General features: G+C 37.3%; 1 protein-coding gene across 6 annotated transcripts in view; it reads left to right on the forward strand.

Annotated features, from left to right (window-relative positions):
* Positions 1–276: 276 nt before the first annotated feature.
* LOC148844536 (elongation factor P (EF-P) family protein) overlaps positions 277–19,961 on the forward strand; it is a 30,132-nt gene continuing 10,447 nt past the window's right edge. Inside the window, exons 1-9 of one of the 6 annotated variants that reach the window (XM_088956340.1) lie at positions 277–367; positions 596–929; positions 1,534–1,564; positions 1,672–1,685; positions 1,808–1,858; positions 6,480–6,549; positions 10,374–10,440; positions 10,555–10,622; positions 16,070–16,193. In XM_088956340.1, coding sequence (XP_088812466.1) covers positions 729–929; positions 1,534–1,564; positions 1,672–1,685; positions 1,808–1,858; positions 6,480–6,549; positions 10,374–10,440; positions 10,555–10,622; positions 16,070–16,193 — 626 coding nt within the window. In that variant the 5' untranslated portion in view covers positions 277–367; positions 596–728. The other 5 variants (XM_088956344.1, XM_088956339.1, XM_088956343.1 and 2 more) reach the window with 5 other exon arrangements.

The raw sequence follows: 19,961 nt of genomic DNA on the forward strand, positions 1-19,961 counted from the left end.
CATCAACGATGAATAATTATGCTTAAAGGAGGAAAACAACTTGATACATCCTCATATTAGATTTAAGAAGGCTTTTGTCAGAACCAATATTTGGGTGAAACGTTAAATAATTGAGCCTCATGATCTAAACTATTGAGAGTTTTAGGCTCATTTTTAAGAAGGTAGGAATAATGTGTTTTATATTTTAGAGTAATTTTGACATTTTCAAAATTATGAGGTCACGTGATATATATAACGGACGGTCCATTAAGAATAAATACTAAATTGTCGCATTTTGAAAATTCCGATACTATATTATAGCGTTTTAAAGCTAAAGTACTAAATTCGCACTATCAGCAATTTTCCCTAAATTCGCTAAGTATGTAAGGTAAGTATCGGGTAGTCCGAAACACAAGTCATTAGTCGAAGTTTGGATGTGGAGTGAAGTCAAAAGACTCAAAACAATCTTACCAAAAGTTACAGCTTTTTGTTTTTTTTTATAGGATTTAGAACTCTGCCTGTGAGCTTCTTTATTCCATTTTGGCTTGGTTTCAAGTTTCAACATTCTTCTAATTCTTTCAATTCGGTACGCGATTACACGATAAAAAATTTGCAGACTAATTCTTTCAATTCGGTACGCGATTACACGATAAAAAATTTGCTCTGCAATTCGCAAAGCCCTGATATTCCGATTCCACAAAAGGTCTAAAACGATCACAAGCCGGTTCGTCGTGACCAAGTCTGTACAAATGCAAGCACTCCGAAGAAGACTACCGCGAATCCTCTCTGCCACCGTCTCATCTTCTTCATTATCTTCCCCGAGAACCCTTACAGTTTATAGGCCATCATTGCCCTTAACGAACTCGTCCAATGGTTTCTTGGCACGTGGCACTTTCGTCTCTCCATGGTCGGCCATCCAACACCGAGGAGCTAAAGTTCTCGGTTCCGATGTATGTTTTTTCCACACTTTCATTAGTTCATTCGTAGTCTACTATATCGCAATTCTTTAAATTAGAAAAGAAGAAAATGTTTATTAGTTCATTAGTTCATCCAATCTATCCAAAGTTAAATGTTTATTTTGTTTATTCGTTTTGCATTAGAAATTCAAGTTCCGATATTGCATTTCTTTAGATTAGAGAAGAAGAAAATGATGCAACTTGGATCGATTTCCTGCTTATCAATGCAATAGGATTTATATTTATAAACAACCCACTTGTATCATATTACTACTATTCAGATATTAATGCGTTAAAGTTGATGGGGGCACTAAATGATGAGAATTTAAGTTATTGGGATTCAGTCTGTAACTCAATTAACTGAATAAATCCCGTGGCAACTTGCAACCGGGAGGTATTGTGTTTCAGTTAAACTTAAACATTCCCTCGCCCCAAGAAAAAGAGAAAGGAAATAAGAAATAAGGAAGCTGTTAATTATCGAGCTGAAACATGGGATGCCATTCCCTCGTGAATCAACTAATAAATTGAATCACGGATGCATTTTAACTTTAAGTTCTTTTATCATGTGAATTCATAACTATGATTTGATTTGGTGCAGGTCAGACTTGGGAATGTCATCCAAAGAAAAGGTCGGTTGCATTATCCTTGTTAGCAGCTAATGAAGGTTGAGTTATTGCATAGATTTACTGATAACTTTGTTTTTGTTTTGCGTATGGCTGCATGCTATCTTCCTCAGGGCGTATTTACCAGGTAGTTGAATATGGTGGAGATAATTGTTTAGCAGACATTAGTTGTTTCGGTACCTGTGTCTCAATATAGTTTGCAAAAGAGTGGTGCTTAAAGCGACCGTTTGACATGCAATTTGGTTTTAGGTCCTAAAAGCACAACACACACAGCATGGAAGAGGAGGAGCAACCATACAGGTTTCTTTTCAGAATATGTTTTCCTCTTTTTGGTGAAAATAATTAACCCCTAGAGTCAAGTTTTTTGCCTAACATGTGGTAATAAACTATAAGCAATTTTTTTTTTTTTGGTACTAGATACATATTATATTTCTGTATGTTAACAGGTTATCATGGATCTGAGTTTAAATTTCCCTTTTTTATGGCATCTACTGTTGTATAGACTTCATGATGGAGTTATTGGCTATGTGATACGATACCTTACCTTTTCAAAAGACAAAAATTGGCTATGTGAAAATATTTACTACTGTTGGTTACAAAGTCTGGGCCACTCAGGAACATCTGACTTTGGTTCTTACTGATCAGAGGTGGAAATTAATTGAGCTTTTCACAAGCTATTTGAGCTCAACTCTTGAAAAGCTCGATTCAGCTTGGTTTAAATGAGCTTTGAGCCAAGCTTGAGCTTGATATATAGGCCCGTTTGCTAATCGAACCGAGCTCAAGCCCAATGAAGCTCAACTCGTATGGCTCACGAGCCTAATGCATACATATTTTATTATATGTATAATAATATTTTTATATATCTAATGTTTTTATTTTTATATGTATAATAATAAATAGTATATATAATACTTTTATTTTTTATATGTATGATAATAGATAATGTTCTGCTTTGGGAATCAGGTAAAGTTTTGGGGCACATTTGGGTGGGTGAGATACCTTTGAAAGACCAATTCCCTTCCTTGTTTTTACTTTGCCGGTTTAAGGGCAAAGTTGTGTCTAATTTTCTAGATCCTTCTCAGTCTAATTTTGGGTTTGATTGGGATCTAGGGCTTAGGAGAGGCTTAAGGGATGTAGAGGTTGAAAATGTCATGAGTCTAGTTCAGATCTTAAACCGGGTGGTATTGGATCCCTTTGAGAGGGATAAGAGACTGTGGACCCTAACTCCCTTTGGAACCTTCTCTTGTACCTCTTTCTTCAAGTCCCTATTGCCTTTATCTAGTCCATTTGCACAAAAAATTCCATTTAAGGATGTTTGGGGTGAGCTAATTGAAGGGATGGGGGATCCATCATATGGATGGCCGAACCCTGTAGGAAGGTTGGGTGGAATTTCAAAAATTTCTTTACTCCCATCTGGGAATCCTATTCCCAATTTAGAAAACTGCATTTTCAATGTTCGTTCTTGTAACCAAACTAGACTAAATCTGAAACCAAATTAAGGGAGGGATATACTTGATACGGAATCCACGCTAGAATGCTCCTCCCAACGTAGGTGTTCACGCCCAAAGAGAGTTCCAAATCCTCCCTCCACTGAATATGACATAGCTTAGGGTGAGGCAGGATCAACAGGTAGTTCTTCCCCAAGAACTAGTGATTCTTCAGCAAGAATCGAATAGGACAATGAGCATAGCTTCTAGATTGCTTCTTCTTGCAAGAAACAATATCAAGATCCAATCTTGACCCAATCCAAGAACTGGAGATCGAATAGGGTGGGGCGGCAAGAGAAGTCTAACTGTAATGTCTTCTCTCTGTATTCGGCAAATGTGTCTTTGGAGGTTTGCCCTGCTCTCTTATTTATAGCCTTAAAAAGAAAATTTCCTAATCCCATTAGGAGTTTCTTAATCCAAATCTTTTATTTGGATCTGGACTCTTTAAGTGACAAGGATAATCCCTTATCTTATCTACAGATAAAGATTAGCCTTCCTAATCAAATTAGGAGTTCCTTTGATCCAAACCTTTATTTGGATCTGAACTCTTTGAGTGGATAGGGATAATCCCTTATCTTATCTGTTAATCCAAATACCAAATCCGCCCCTATTTAATTAATCTAATTAACCCAGTTCGAAATGGGCTTTTATGCCCATTAAGCTTTCAGGCTCACTTCCACTTTAATGCTGGCTAGCTTGGCTCTCTTTGTATGGCGTGAGACATTATCATTGATCTACACATCAACCACATGGGTTCAGCTTAGCCTCTGTTACAAGGCCTGGCCGAATTCACTACTGAATACAGTGAACCCCTGAGTCCATCACTATGGGCTCTTAATGAGCCCAACGTTTACACTAAATGGTCATTGGGTCCAACCATCTTATGAAGACCTAAGGACTGTGGGCAGATGTAAGATTAGCCCATCGGGTATAATCCTCATTGGTCTTACACTTAACCTCTCAGCTCATAATGATCAAACACTGCCCGATAAGAGAGGACCTCTCCTTCGGCTGCAAGGTGCAGTGCTGCACTCTTTGCTCACATGGATCCCGGGAATTAAAACCTTTTGCAAACATTTTGAAACCATAATATATATATTTATATCTCTTATATTAATATATTTTGCAAAACAAATTTCAACGGTTGAAATCAACTGCCGACAGTTTAGGTTTCCATCAGAGAGAGTGCATCCCCGATCTTTCACTTTGTTCGACAAAGGGGATGATCCTGTCACTATGATCACCCACTGAGATGAATTCTCGGACTGTCCCAACATACCCAGGTTTTGACCCTCTCTAAGGATCTCACTGATTGGCATATCAAAGACAACCCAATCCGACACCTAGTGCAGTATCATAATCGAGTCTAGGGGTCAGGTGTAACATTCTAGTTTTACCCATCTATTTCCAAGGTCCAGGGCAATACTAGAATTTTAGTCTGGTTCAGGGTTTCAAGAAAACCCACACTGCATGTACCTCAGGTCTCACCCTGGTAGCTGAGACACCCTACCCCAACCAACTTGGTGGCACATCAGTGCCATCCTTGGTAGGATAAATCTCCCCAGATCTATTCAAATACTGTGAAGATTCTAAATTAACACGAGTCTCATATGTGTCCAGTTTAAGGGTATTACACAGAAACACACCATAATAACATGAATCAAATATGTACTTTATTCATTTACAATAAATGTCATAATGTACATGCTGATTGGAGCTAAGGGCATACACTGTCTAACACTAATTACTCCAAGGGTTGGAGCCTTTTGTTGGGAAGCCTTCATCGGAAGATATAATACTTGTGACGTACTCCATAGAAAAAGGTCTTTTTAGTGCTTGTCTCCGAATTGGTGCATTCTTTGCAAGGCTAATGGTGAAAGCTCCTACCACTTATTAGTTTCTTGCCCCTTTGCTACTAATCTTTGGGAATGGTTTCTTTCCTCTTTTGGTTGCAGGTGGACCCCTCATTCTTTGGTTGGCCAAACAAAAGAGGAAGGATAATGTGGAGATGTGTAAGGACTGCTGTTTGCTGGACTCTTTGGGAGGAAATGAACACCGGAATTTTCTTTGAAGTTGAAAGAAGTAAAGAATGCTTTATTGAAGTAGTAACAGTGAGGGTGGTACATTGGCTGAAATCCTTGGACTTGTTTGTTGATATTTCTACGAATATGTTGCTGAATAGCTGGTTGGAGGTGGCAAATTTTGCTCTTGCTCGCTTTTTAGTTTATCTTGTGTGGTCACCACTAGGAAGTGGGACTTATAAAGCTAAACTTTGGTGGAAATAGTGAGGGAAATCCAGGTCCATCAAGTGTAGGAGGGGTTTTCAGAGATGAGGATGGGAAGGTGCTTGCTTTGTGTTTAGGTTCCATTGGGTTTGGACTTTGGAGACTCTCTCAAAGCTTAGGTCTATGTAGTATTGGAGGGTATAAGGAAGTCTAAGGAATTGAATATACAAAAGTTAGTCATTGAAGGGGACTCAAAGCTGGTCTTAAGTTGGTTACAAGAAGGTAGTGGACTTTGGAAATATGCTAAAGAGAGGAGGGAGATTAAGTGGCTAACTAGAGGACTGGAAATCAAGTTTCAGTGGGTCAATAGAATAACAAATGCATTTGTTGATGCTTTGGCAAAGCAGGGGGTGGGAAGGGATCAAATGTTTTGGACTGTTTTGTAACTTTTCTTTTTTGTTATCTTCTTGGAGAGAGTTAAGCCTGTTTATCTCTCTTTGGAGACTTGGAGCGTTGTAACTAAATTTTTTTAATCTAATGAATTCCAATTATTGATAAAAAAAATGTTTATAAATCTTAATTTTTGTATGTAAAATAAAAAATAATTTTTATATTTGTAATTTTTATTTTTTATAGGAAGCTTGGCTTGCAGTCTTGTGAGCTTTTGAGCTGAGCCGAATTTGAGCTCAAGTCTCTAGCTCAAGCCTAATACTGTTTTGGCGAGTCGAGCTCGAATAGCTAGGTATTCGGCTTGGCTCGGCTCGACTTGAATCCACCCCTATTATTGATTCCTCAGAGGTTAAGATTGATGTTATCTTTTGGGCTTGGAAAGATTTGAGGTTGAGGGGATTCTCAAATTATTGGGTTAACTGGGGTTGATTCTCGTGGTCCATTGCCACTTGAGGCATAAAATTAGGGAGGCAAGGTGAAACTCTAGGCATCATAGTGAACTTCTTGTTCAGATGGATACCGAGGTCTACCGGCTTATTAGCTGAGAGGCTAGCCAGAGATAGTGTGATTGGTACCGAGGTCTAGCACTTTCTACCATGTTGTTTATCCTCATTTAATCTTTAACAAAATTGTTTCTTAGTAATAAAAAAGGTGTTGAATGTTTCACACATTACGTTTTTTTATTCAAATTGCATTAGCATTTTTGTATGATTGAAATATTAAGGATTACTTCTTTTATTTCTTTTTTTTTTGTCACAGGTGGAACTTCGTGATGTTGACACTGGAAATAAAATAACTGAAAGATTTCGTACGGATGAGGCCATTGAAAGTATGCATATTGTTTTTTGCAACTTCTTTTGTGGACTTTGAGTAAATAAGTTTTGTTCATAACTAAACATTCTGTTCTTGATCAAGTCCACAAAAGAAGGTGATATCTTATCACATTCTTTTCTGCAACTTCTTTTTTTGATCAAGTCTACAAAAATTGCAACTTCCACTAATTCCATGGCTGATGGGTTAGCCGAGCAAGGGGTGCTTAAGGATTCTTTGTTTTGGGTTTTTAGCTTTCTTTCTTGTTCTCTGTTGTGGGGGAGTAAAGATATTTTACCTCCCCTCTCTTGTACTTAAAGTTTCACAATTTTTATAATCTAATAAAGCATTCTGTTATTGATCAAAAAAAAAAAAAACAAAGAAGGTGATAAGATATCGCCCACAAAGGTTCATAGCCCAACAACTACACCTCAGTACCCTTCAACCCCTTTTAATACATACTTTTTCTTCCGCATACCTTACAAACAAAAAGAAAGCCCACTGCCAAAATCCATTAAACTTCAAAGCCCAGCACCCCCCCCCCCCCAAGATCCCAAACTAACACTGACCCTAACAACTTTCACCATTCAGCCATCCCCTTTAAAGCTCTATTTGCTCAATGGATATCTCTCTTCCAATCCCTGGAACATTTTTCTTGCATATTCTTCTTATCCTGATGTAAGTTACTTTCTATTCCAATGCTATGTAGTTACTTATCCATGCTGATATAGCCCTTGGGATGTTAAGGTTGGCAAATAAATCAATGCTAGGTTTAGGGTTGTTCACGGGGTTTGACAACTTTAGGTATTCAGCAACTGAACTAATGAGTGCATTGAAAATTCTTTACAGAAATTTGTAGAGTTGACATCTTTGGTCTTATTAGTTGGCTATGGTCATGGTGTATATCGGGAGAATAAACCTCCTTGGGTCTTAGTCCTCAAGAACAGGGCAAGTGGACATCTTCTAAACTGGTTTAAGAGAATATCAATGCAAACATGTAGAGAGGAAAAATTGGAAATTTCATTAGCTTCTTTAAGAGCTATTACATGAAACATATAACTCAACTCAACTTAACTCAAGAAAATTTTGATCCCAACTATTTAGGGTTGGCCTCATTAATCCTGTCCCTCCATTCCACCCTATCAAGAGTTGAAGAGCCATGTTTTCTGCATTACAAGAAGCATTTTTATAATAAATAATAATTTATTTCCTCGAGAAACATTGAAACTCAGTTTGAACTCATGGTAACACTAAACTAAGTCCAAAAAAACGATAACTTAAGTGAACTTTAACACAGAATTACATAGAAAATTTGGACCTTTGACCCAAATGACTAAAAGAATATCAAAATAGTAAACTACCATTGACATCCAATTGTCGAGATTTTGGAACATCTTGAGACCTTGACACTTCTCCCACCCATAGACCTTAAAATGAGGAGAAGGGCAAAATCCTCACCATCTCACTGTTTCCTGTTATTGATAGGCCCTGAGGAAACAAAAACAAATATCCTTTAAGTATCTTAAGAATGACTTCAAAACTTGACAATCTGGGTTTACTAAATGAACAGAAATGGGCATTTAGCTTTGGTCATCATGAAGACTCATGAAGTGAACAAAGCCTTGCGACCAATGAAGTTAAAAAGCAAGTTAATGCGGAAAGATTGTAAATACAGCAGTTGAAGTGAACATAGCCTTGTGTTTACTGGTTTTAGGGGGTGGGGCTTTTACTAGAAAGATGTTTGAGGATCTGGGAGGAATTGTTCAAGAGCCAGCAATGTTGAGGTTGAAATCTTGGAAGAAGATTAATTGTTCAAGAAGAATTCAGTTCTGGAATCGGAAAGAATTAATGAGGAGATAGAGACTTGTTGGAATTTAGGACGGAGTTTTTGGCAGTTAGAAGGCTCAAACATCAGAGAAAGCATTGCCCAGTTCTGGTGTCAAGTGTTTTTGCTAGACTAAAAGGAGGGTTTTTTGGGATTGGACCAAGTAAAAAAGTGTTGAAACACAAGAAAGGGTCAAAAGAGAAAGTAGAGGCTTCTGTTTTTGTTGTTCTTTTGGGTGTGTGGAGTAGACCTGTTCACGGGCTGGGCCAGGTTCGGATCGGGCTTTGCATCTTTATCAGCAGAAATTGTCTAGGCCTGAGCCCAAGCCCTTCCAGATCATCAGGCCTAGATCTTAAGCCCAAGCCCAGCCCTTATATAAAGCCCGAAACCCGGTCTGTACAAAACATGTCCTATTTATGGTGTAATTTAATAAACTTAATATATATATTTATTATATATAATTAATGTACATTTTTATTATATGTAATAGTATCAGGCCAGGTTTATTTGAGAAAGCCTGAGCTCGGCCCGAAAAATAGTTGGGCCTGGTGTTTAAAGCTGGAGCCTGAGCCCGTGGGCCTGAAGTTTTATCAAAGCCTGAAAAATAACAGGGCGGGCCGGGGCATCCCGTCGGACTACCCAGCCCATGAACAGGGCTAGTGTGGAGGGAAATTTTTCTGGGTTGCTTTGATTGTGCTGTTGACTGTTGTAAGAGGTCTGGTTGTGAAGAGCTCTGTTTTATTGGTTAGTTTTTTGCCTTTGTTTTTTCAGGTTTGGGTTTCTGGGTTCAAGGTGGGGAGTTTGTTTGAAATTCTGATTTTGTGGTTGGTGATCTTTTTGAGTTGTTGGGGTTTTGGTTGTTATCCTCTTTTATCTTTTCTCTCTCAGGTGACTTCTCGTCACCTTTCTTGTATTTCTTTTTATTTTAATAAAATTTTATTTTTATTACCAAAAAAATTTCTGTCACCTATGAGACTGCAGTATACATGTTTGTCTAGAGTAATACAAGATATCATTAGATCTGTCATGTTATCTAGTGATACACAAAAGTTTCTGTGAGCGATGTTTTGTGGCTTGTTTTCAATGAGAAGTCTTCTGGTTGGGTAGCAGAGTTAGTGAGGATGTCTTGGCAGAACCAAGGGCTGAGATAGGGTAGGAGAGTAGGAAGCTTGAGAGAAGTATTTCAGAAAGCACAAGGAGTAGAGCCATAGATGGATAGGGGGCAGGGGAAGGAAGAAATGAAATCTTCCAGAGGCACTGGGCTTTTTGTTGGTATTGCTCAGGGTGAGCTGCATGTGTCTGAGTTTGTTGATATGTTACTTTATTTTACTATTTTAGTGGTGTTCCCACAGTAGTCCTGGGCTTACTATTTGATTTGGTCTTTGGTTATTTCTGTGGTGAGCCTTTTGTTTTGTGTCTTGCTATGTTTTATGATTGAGCTGATACTATGGTTCTTTAAGTTGCCATTCCTTGGCAGCCCTTTATTGTTATTTTTTCCTTTTATTTTTTTGGGGATGCCTGTAGACCTCTTGTATATATTTCTTCTTATTTTTGTCATTGAATTTCTATTTATTATCAAAAGTAAGAAAAGTATTGGGACCCAAATCCATCAGTGCAAATTTTCAGATTCAGGCAAGTTTTGTATTTAAAAGAAAAAGAAATTCAAGAATTTGGATGTTCTGGATTGGTGGGTATTTTTTAATTATTATGCTGTAAAATCCATTTATCAATGTTCTGGAATTTTAATTTCAGCAAGTGTCTAGCAAATCACAGACTACATTAAAATTGTAGTTTGGAATGATATTGTTTTCTGAAGCATTGGTTCATAATTAACATTGGCATTGGATGAGTTCTGGGAGTGAGATTTAGGTTTTTCAATTTACTAATCACCAAAATTTTCTATTAATATAAAAAAGCCAAGTTATTGTCATATCTGGATTTTTTCAAAGATAATTTTCTTTTAATGTTCAGATGATAATCGAGTAATCACAGATTTAGTTGCATGTAATTTGGTGCAGGAGTTTTTGTTGAAGATAAGTCTTTCACATTTCTGTATGCAGAAGGTGACTCTATAATGATAATGGAGTAAGTTATTTGATGGAAATCTCTGTTACTTGTTTCCAAACATTTGTGCTATTGTTATGAATCTATTTATGTTGAGAAATTTGCAAATGGCCATGCTGTTCTAATTTTAACCAGGCCTAATACATTCGAGCAAATGGAAATTCACAAGGACATGTTTGGAAAAAATGCTGCTTATTTGAAAGGTACTTGTACTTTGAATGAAACAATTGTATCCTTACTTTTATGACATTCTGAAACCAGATTCAGTGGTATTGATTCATTTTAACTTTTTTTCTTTTTTATTTTACCAAAATACATTTCTATGCATGCGGACATTTTTTTTTTCTTTTGATTGTTGTGTAGAAGCATTCATGCAATTTTCATATTATTAATTTGAAATAAGTTTCCCCAAGATACTGTCTCGTAGCTGAAATATACTACAAAACAACAGTGTTAGAATACATGCAATAATGCATTACCTATACATGGACACTTCAAAACGGGCACCATACCCATTTCAATGTTTGGACAGATGTAAATGTATGCATTGGCAGAATAGTTCATGGGTCTCTTCTCTATGTTGAACCCTTAATATGTGACTAGAAGACCTCAAACTCTTGGAATAAAATATGGGGCAGGGTTGTGAATTTGTAACATTTGATATTTAGTACATTGTTTAATCAGTAATATAGTATTGTCAATTATGAATTACTTTAATTATTTACTGTTTTTATATTGGTTTATGCTTTCACATACATATTTTTTATTTTTTATTTATTACCAAAAGAAATACATAATTTTCTTTTGTACAAATTTTTGCTATTTACATAAGATAAAAATATATGGTTAGAAAACAAAGTACATCTGTTGTTGTGTCCTGAAATACAATGTTCTTGGGAGTTTGGACTGTCAAGTCTGACACCTTGTACCTTTATTGGATTTTAACACTTGTACTGGATCCACATAACAACGTAACATAGCATATTACTGGGTGAGATACGTCTGTACTTGCTCATGTTAATGAACAAGTAAATGAAAATCCCCAATTTTCTATTGCTTGTGAGATTTCTTTTTGGTAAATGGAATCGAGGGACTTCCACTCCATCCACCTGTTCTCTGGCCATTATTATTACTTCTAGGCTTCTAGCAAAGCAGTTGTTGTGTTTCTTTATTTCTTCTGTTGCTCTTAGTGCATGGTGAATAATGAAGAGGCTTCTCATTTCATTCACTGATCTTCTCTACTGAAAGTTTATTAATAGCAAAAGGACTTATATTACTACATCACCAAGAAGGGCAAGATCCCCACAAAATACAACATTTTACATGGTTAATGAATTGGAATCATGTACACCATTTATGTATATATGATTCTATATATCAAAAGAAGAATATAATCTGGATTTAGTTCTAACTCCTTCAAAATAAGGACCTATCAAACTAAGGCTCTTTCAATCCTCCCAATGAGGTGCACGAAGCCAAGCTTTTAGATTCAAATGTTTTGCTATTTTTCTCTTTCCACATGAACCAACATAAGGAGGCAAAAGGTGAGCAAATTCAAAAGGATGGTACCAAACCCAGTTTCTGAAAGAATGGTAGGATCTATCTAATGGACGCCATGAAGGGTGCGGAATGGGTGGGCGAATTTCAAAAAAAATTTCCTACCTTCTTCCAACTGGGAATCATATTCCCTAAGTTTAGAATACATTATTCAAGGATTCTACTTGAACCATACTCAAACCAGATCTGAACCAAAAGGAAGCAGGAAAGATTATACCTGATCCGAAGAAACAATATCTCCCAAAGTTGGTGTTCACGCCCAAAGAAGAAACCAAGATCCGCTCCTGCTGAAGATGACACAACTGTGGATGGAACGGAACCAGCAGGGTGCGTCCTACACACTGGATTCTTCGTAAGAATCCTCTGGAAACCTTGAACACCAAATCTTTTTGGTCTTTCTTGCAAGATTGTTGTCAAGAACTGATTTCTCGACTTCCTGTTGCTGTAAAGATCCAATCTTCCAACAGGGAATGGCGGCTGCTGCAGGAGGAGAAATCTAAGGACGAAGAGGGCAAAACTGTCTCTTCTCTCTAGAGTCTGTGAGAGATCAAAATCTCAATTCGCAGGACGTGTCTCTTGCTTACAAATCCCCTAGTTCAAAATCTGATATTTCTGTTAGGGTTTTCTCCTCTTTCTTCTTGATTAAGAAACCTCCCAATATTTTTTGGAGTTATCCCAATCCAAATCAGTATTTGGATAGGGGATAATCTTAATCCTATCTGCAGATTAAGTTAGTTAACTCATGATCTTGTCAGGAGGTAACCAAATTCAAATCTAATTTGAATTTGGTCTCTTAGAGTGGATAAGGTTAAAGACCCAATCCTTTTACTAACATTAATCTCAGATTCGCCCCATGAACAGGTGATCATATCAGCCCAGTTCGAAATAGGCTTTTGGCCCATTAAGTGTTCAGTGTTTAACCAGTTTCTAATCTGCTGCCCAGTTGGGCTTCTTTGTATGGCGTGGTACCCAAGCATTGATCTACACACCAGCCACATGGGTTCGGCCCAGCCTTTATTACAAGGCCCATCCGAATTCATTGAAAGACTCAATGACCCCCTTGAGCCCATCACATGGACCCTATGGGCCCAACACTTACATTAAGTGGTCCCTGGGCCAAGCCATCTTATAAAAACCCAGGGACTGTGGGCAGGTGCAAGGTTATCCCATCAGGTATTATCCTAAATGGTCTTACACTTAACCTCTCAGCCCTTAATGATCAAGCACTGCCCGACAAGAGAAGACCTCTCTCTCGGCTGCAAGGAACAGTGCCACACTCTCCACTCACATGGATCCTGGGAATTAAAACCTTTTGCAAATCTTTTGAAATCGTACATATATATATATATATATATATATATATATATACATATATTAATTTTGCAAAACAAAATTCCAACGATTGAAATCAACTGCCAGCAGTTTGGTTTCCATCAGAGAGAGTGCATTCCCGATCATTACCATTGTCCGACAAATGGGCTGATCCTGTCACTATGACCACTCACTCAGATGAATTCTCAGACTGCCTCAACATGTCCAGGTTTTGACCCCCACTAAGGATCTCACTGATTGACACATAGTGATGTGTCATAATCGAGTCTAGGGGTCAGGTGTAACTTTCCAATTTTGCCCATCTGTCTCCAAGGTCTAGGGCAATACTGGAATTCTCCTTGGTGGCACATCAGTATCAGCCTTGGCAGGATAAATCTCCCCAGACTTATCCAATGGCTGTGAACATTTAAAACTAACACAAGTTTCTATAAGTGTCCAGTTTTAGGGTCTTACACAGAATTATACCAAACAACATGAATCAAACATGCACTTTAATTTATTTCCACTAAATAACAAAAGTACATCAAATCCGATTGAAGCTAAGGGCATACAAGACTGTCTAACAGTTTCTGGCTAGGATGATATTAACATCTGTCCAGAATATAACATAAGAATGAGGTTATCCATTTCCATTTGTAATGGAACAATAATTATCTTGTTTTTTTAATTTGTTTCTCCTTTCCATTGTCATATATACAAAGGAAACTTGTTTTCTTAAATGCATATTTCCATGGAATAGCATATATTATGATTCCATTTCATAATTGATTTGCAATTTCTAGTCTCGCCCTTCTCCCTACTCTCTCTCAACTATGAGTTCGTCAGTGTCAAAACCACAGTTCAAAGTTTACCCATGGTTTAAAAATCAATTGTATTTCCTAATATCTGCACAAAGTATTTCCATTTCTATGAGTACCAACACAAAATATTATGGGGATATATTTCAACATATTCTCCCTTGCTTAATATATTTAGTATTGTTTTCAGAAAGTTTTACTATGTTATGTATATAATTGTCAGGTTTTGACTTATATGTATATAGATATTATCCAGATAATTTGTTTTAAATAATCCTTATGATTCCTGTGGCTGCTCTTTGGACCATTTGGATGAAGAGGAATAGCAGAGTTTTTGAAGGCAAAGCCTCTCCAATAGATGATCTGATACATAATACAAGGCCTTGTACATCTTCTCATGTATCCCTGCCTTTTTTTGATCTTGATGAAATCTGTTATCTTTTTCTTTCAAAAATAATATTACAACAGATAATCTCTTTTTGTAATCTCACTGATATTTTACATGTGTATCCACATTGTTTGTACAATCATCTCTTGCACTGTAGAGTTCCTTCCTGTACTGGAGAACTTTCTCAGAAAAAATACAATATGGCTCATTTCTTCATATTTTCCCTTGTGAAATATTTCTAGTCACATAGTTTTTTGTTTGGAATCACCATTCACCAACAGATCAGGTTTTTTTTTTTTTTTTGTAGAATAAAAAAGAGATATGCTTAACTAAAGTTTCTAGAAAATTCCAAATTACACACATGATAATCCATTTGATAGTCCTGATATTATAGTTGTCTACCTCCTAGGTCAGGCCCCCCAATACAGGTCATTCCTATTACCTCCTTTCCTCACAAGGGAGTCAGTAGAGGAGTTTGTAGACCTATTTATACATAATTTAATTAAACATGACTGATGTTTTAATATTTTATACTCATATAAGTATACTTATAAGAAATAAAAGAATATACATACACATAAATAAAACATAATCAAATAACATTTACAACTTAAAATATTTTTTTTCTTTGATAATTTACAACTTAGAATATCAACAACGGGTACTTATGTTTGTATATATTATATGACAATGTGTAGTGATATGATATTTCTTTAGAGCCTTAAATTTTATTATAAGTGGAGGAAGGTGCCATTTCATTGTGAAAAGTATCCTTTTTTTTATCACTTATATAGTGATATAATTATTTTAAAAATTATGTCCTTTGGCATTTCCTCATATTTGTCAGCCCAAGATTTTTCCACTGCACCTAGCAATTACCTGTTTGTTTTGCTGAAAATGTATACCACTAATAAGAAACATGTCAGAAATATTGGAATATTGTAAAAGTTTTAGAACATCATAAATATTAATCTTTGACAATATATGTTAATATTTTTTGAAATTATAGTAGAAAAGTTTGGACAACCTGTTTTGATATAAAAACTGTAAAAGAAAGAAGAAAAGAAAGAGAAGAAAAGGTTTCAGCTGAGAAAGAGAGAGAAGAGAGATAGAAGAGAATGGGAGAAGCACAGAATTAGGTCTGGCCGCCCCTTTCATTAGATTATATATTCATAAATAAAAGAGAGTACAAAGACAAGTATGCCCTTAGTAAGTCAGCTACTTGTGAGAACTTAAAAACACTCTTAACTTAAAACATAAACTAATGGGTCTAAGGCCCTATAACTCCCTAACTATGCTATGTAAATAAAAAGCATGTTATTATCAGCCCAAAACTCAACAATTATAAATGGATGCCCGAGAGCAGCCACTTTGTGTAAGGAAATGTCCAAGCTTAGGTCCATATCTGGTCCATCTCTTCAAGATCCCAAATGGCTGGGGACCTTTCTACAAAATAAAAAGGCTGGGACCAACATTGGGTAAAAGCACTTCTTTTTACATTTTCACCAAAATTGACATTTTAAGCCTTGAGTTAACCCTTTTTTGTGGATAAACTTTGATACATTTTGTTGAACAGATGATATGGCAGTTACCCTGCAATTTTATGATGGAAAGCTGATGTCGGCATCAGTTCCACATCGTGTGACATGTACCATTGCCGAAGCACAAGATCCTATGAAGGGGATAACAGCCACACCTCAGTAGGTTCAATATCTTTGTTATATATTACTTCATGCATAGACGTTTGGCATACACATTTGTATTCATATTTTTGGGTCTTAATCTGATCACAACTTTTTTTTTAAGTTCCGTCTTGTATTTACATTGACAAGAATGATGATAATATATGCAAGTCCTGTCATCCTTGTATCTGTTTGCCCAAGGATTAAAACATTTGTATTAGAGTATGCATTCCTTGTCTAATGCATATTGGATGATATGTTCAAGAGAGACTGGTGTTTCTTTTAAGCGGGCTAGGAGGTTAGAGATGTAAACCAGTCCTCAAAAATAGGTGTAAACTTGAAAAATTAGAGAGAAAAAGGAGGAAGAAAAGTAAGAGCAGCAATACAAGAGAAGAAGATGGAGAAAAGAGGAGGAAGAAAAAGAAATGTTTGAATAATCCTTCCCTTTCTTCTCTAATCCTTTTTACTAAAAATTAATGTTAAAATAATTACAAGTATGCCCTTAAGTGGGCGGCTAGCTAGGCAGTAACATAAAGAGATCAAACAAAAAGAAATAACTGGCCCATTAAGAGAGGCCCATTAACTAACAGGAAAATAGAAAAAATATTACAAGAGAAGATAATAGGACCCATTCGGTCCAGCCTCTTTACGCTCCCCCACAAGCTGAGCATAGATGTCAATCATGCCCAACTTGCTTATATAGTGTGTCATTTTCCCTCTCGGAACTCCCTTGGTCAAGATATCAACCAATTGTTCGTCTGGTGTGATGAATGGCAAACAAACTTCTCATGAGGAAACTCTTTCCCTTATAAAATGTCTATCAACCTCAATGTGTTTAGTTCTTTCATGTTGAACAGAATTATGTGCAATATTGATAGCTGCTTGGTTGTCACAGTAGAGCATCATTGGATTCTCATAGTCAACTCCTAATTCTTCTAAAAGGGATCGTAGCCACAGTAATTCTGACACACCATGTGCCATTGCCTTATATTCTACTTCAGCTGAGGATCTAGAAACTACAGACTGTTTCTTACTCCTCCATGTCACAATGTTCCCAGCGACCAGAGCACAATAACCTGAGGTGGATCTCCTATCATCAATACATCCTGCCCAATCAGCATCAGTGAAAGCTTCCAGCTTCATGTGTCCATGTTTGGCAAATAGAATACCTTTCCCTGGAGTACCTTTCAAGTAACACAAAACCCTTTCTGTAGCAGCTAAATGAGTATCTCTGGGAGAATGCATAAATTGACTAATAACACTTACTGCATAGGAAATGTCTGGCCGAGTCATGCAAAGATATAACAACTTCCCAAGTAGTCTCTGAAACACCCCCTTATCAGTTAAAAGGTCACCATCTGTAGCAGAAATCTTATGATTGGGATCAATAGGAGTGGAGATTGGTTTAGCTCCAAGTTTACCAGTCTTAGTAAGGAGGAGGTCAAGGACATATTTACGCTGAGAAATGAAGATACCATCCTTAGATCTAGCAACTTCAATGCCCAAAAAATACCGAAGATCTCTCAAATCCTTGATCTCAAATTCAGAGTTAAGAAATCTTTTGAGTTTACTAACCTCTTGAGTGTCATTACCCATGACCACAATATCATCAACATAAACTATCAAAAAGGTCACCAGAGAGCCATTTCTCTTCAAGAACAGGGTATGATCAGATTGAGTTTGTGTGTAACCAAAGGAGACAAGAGCAGCCCTGAACCTCTCAAACCAAGCTCGAGGAGACTGTTTGAGACCATAAATAGATTTTTGCAGTTTACACACCTTGCCTTGCATTTCCTTCCCATACACCCCTGGAGGCAAAGACATATAGACCTCTTCATGTAGGTCTCCATTCAAGAAGGCATTTTTAACATCAAACTAGTGTAGGGGCCAATCAAAAGTAGCGGCTAAAGATAACAAAACCCGGACTGAGGTCATCTTAGCTACAGGAGCAAATGTCTCAAGATAGTCAATACCATACATCTGAGTGTAGCCTTTAGCAACCAGCCTAGCCTTAAACCTCTCAATAGATCCATTAGAGTGATATTTAATGGTAAACACCCATTTACAACCCACTGGTTCCTTCCCTTCAGTCAAGTCAACAATATCCCAGGTATGGTTCTTATGTAAAGTATCCAGTTCAGCCATCGCATCCCTCCATTCAGGTTTAGATAAGGCTTCTAGTACGGACCTGGGTATCACATGGGAAGAAACAGAAGCAAGAAAAGAGTAGTAGGAAGGAGAGAGAAGGCTATAAGATAGGTGTTTGGAGATACAATGGGCTGTATACTTCCGCTTGCCCTTGCGGAGAGTAATAGGAAGGTTAAGGTTTGGGAAAGATGTAGATGGATCAGAGGAAGGCTGACCTGTTACCTCAGTAATGATGGGAGGAGCAAGAGTCTCTTCTGTAGGAGTGGAAATAACCTGCCCATGTCTGAATCTGTGCCTTTGGTACCACCTTTGGAGAACATCACGAGGAGGAATTATAGGAGAATGAGGTGGAGGAGGAGGAACTGGAATATTGGAGGTAGGTCCGGTGGGAGAAGTGGACACCTCATGAGAGGACTCAAGAGGAATGGGAAGAGGAACAGCTGGAGACATAGCAAAGGGTTCTTCAGATTTCTCCCCCTCAGGAGAAATACTAAAGAAAGGAGTTAACTCAGAAAATGTGACATCCCGAGATACAAAGCGGGTGCCACTAATTGGATCAAAACAACAATATCCCTTCTGTGTGGAGGCATATCCCAAAAAAACACATTTATGAGAAAAAATGTGCCACATGCACATAGCAAGTGTACCAAAAAACACGGAGGGGAAGAGAAAAAAGATCCTCATCCTGGAAGAGAAGGCTAAAGGGGGTTTTGAAGTTAAGAACCCGGGAGGGCATACGGTTGATAAAAAATGTAGCAGTAAGAACAACATCTCCCCAAAATTTTATAGGAACATGGGATGCAAACAGGAGGGATCTGACAACTTCAACCACATGTCGGTTCTTCCTTTCTGCCACTCCGTTCTGTTGTGGAGTGTAGGAACAAGAACTTTGATGAATAACCCCAAAAGTTTGAAGATAGGCGGAGAGGGTTTTCTCAAAATACTCCTTAGCATTATCAGAACGGAATATTTTGATTCAAGTGTTAAACTGGGTGATGATGAGTTCATGAAATTTTTGCACAATAGCTAGTACTTCATCACTGGATTTCATGAGATAAATCCAAGTGTAACAAGAGTAGTCATCAATAAAAGGATAAAGTACCTGTAACCCCCCATAATTGGCAAATGATATGGCTCCCTCACATCAGAGTGAACATGAGAAAGAGATCTTTTATTGCTTACCGAATAAGAATGTCTACAATGCTTCACCAGTTCACATGACTCATAATGAAGACTCGATAAAGACACTCCCTTAAACATAGCTGGAAACAAATGACTCAAAGCAGAAAAAGACAAATGACCAAACCGAAAGTGACATAACAAGACTTTGTCAATAGACTTTGACAAGACTGACTCTAAGGCAACTCCATGAGGTGGTCCAAAAGCTCTATCCGGTGTGTCCAACAAGTATATTCCGTTCGCCTCACGGCCACTCCCAATCATCCTCTAAGATTGCAGGTCCTGAAAAACACAATGAGTGGGAAAAAAGGTTATGCTACAATTCATGGATTTAGTTAAGCTGCTAACAGATAAAAGGTTTGTATTAAATTTAGGGACATGAAGGACAGGCTAAATAAAGGGTGTTAGAGGTCTTTATATCCCCTTTACCAGAAATGGGAGCAAGAGACCCATCAGCAA

This window comes from Nelumbo lutea, chromosome 7 (genome assembly GCF_056320005.1).
Source record: "Nelumbo lutea isolate HS-2025 chromosome 7, American lotus-T2T, whole genome shotgun sequence".
Classification (NCBI taxonomy): domain Eukaryota; kingdom Viridiplantae; phylum Streptophyta; class Magnoliopsida; order Proteales; family Nelumbonaceae; genus Nelumbo; species Nelumbo lutea.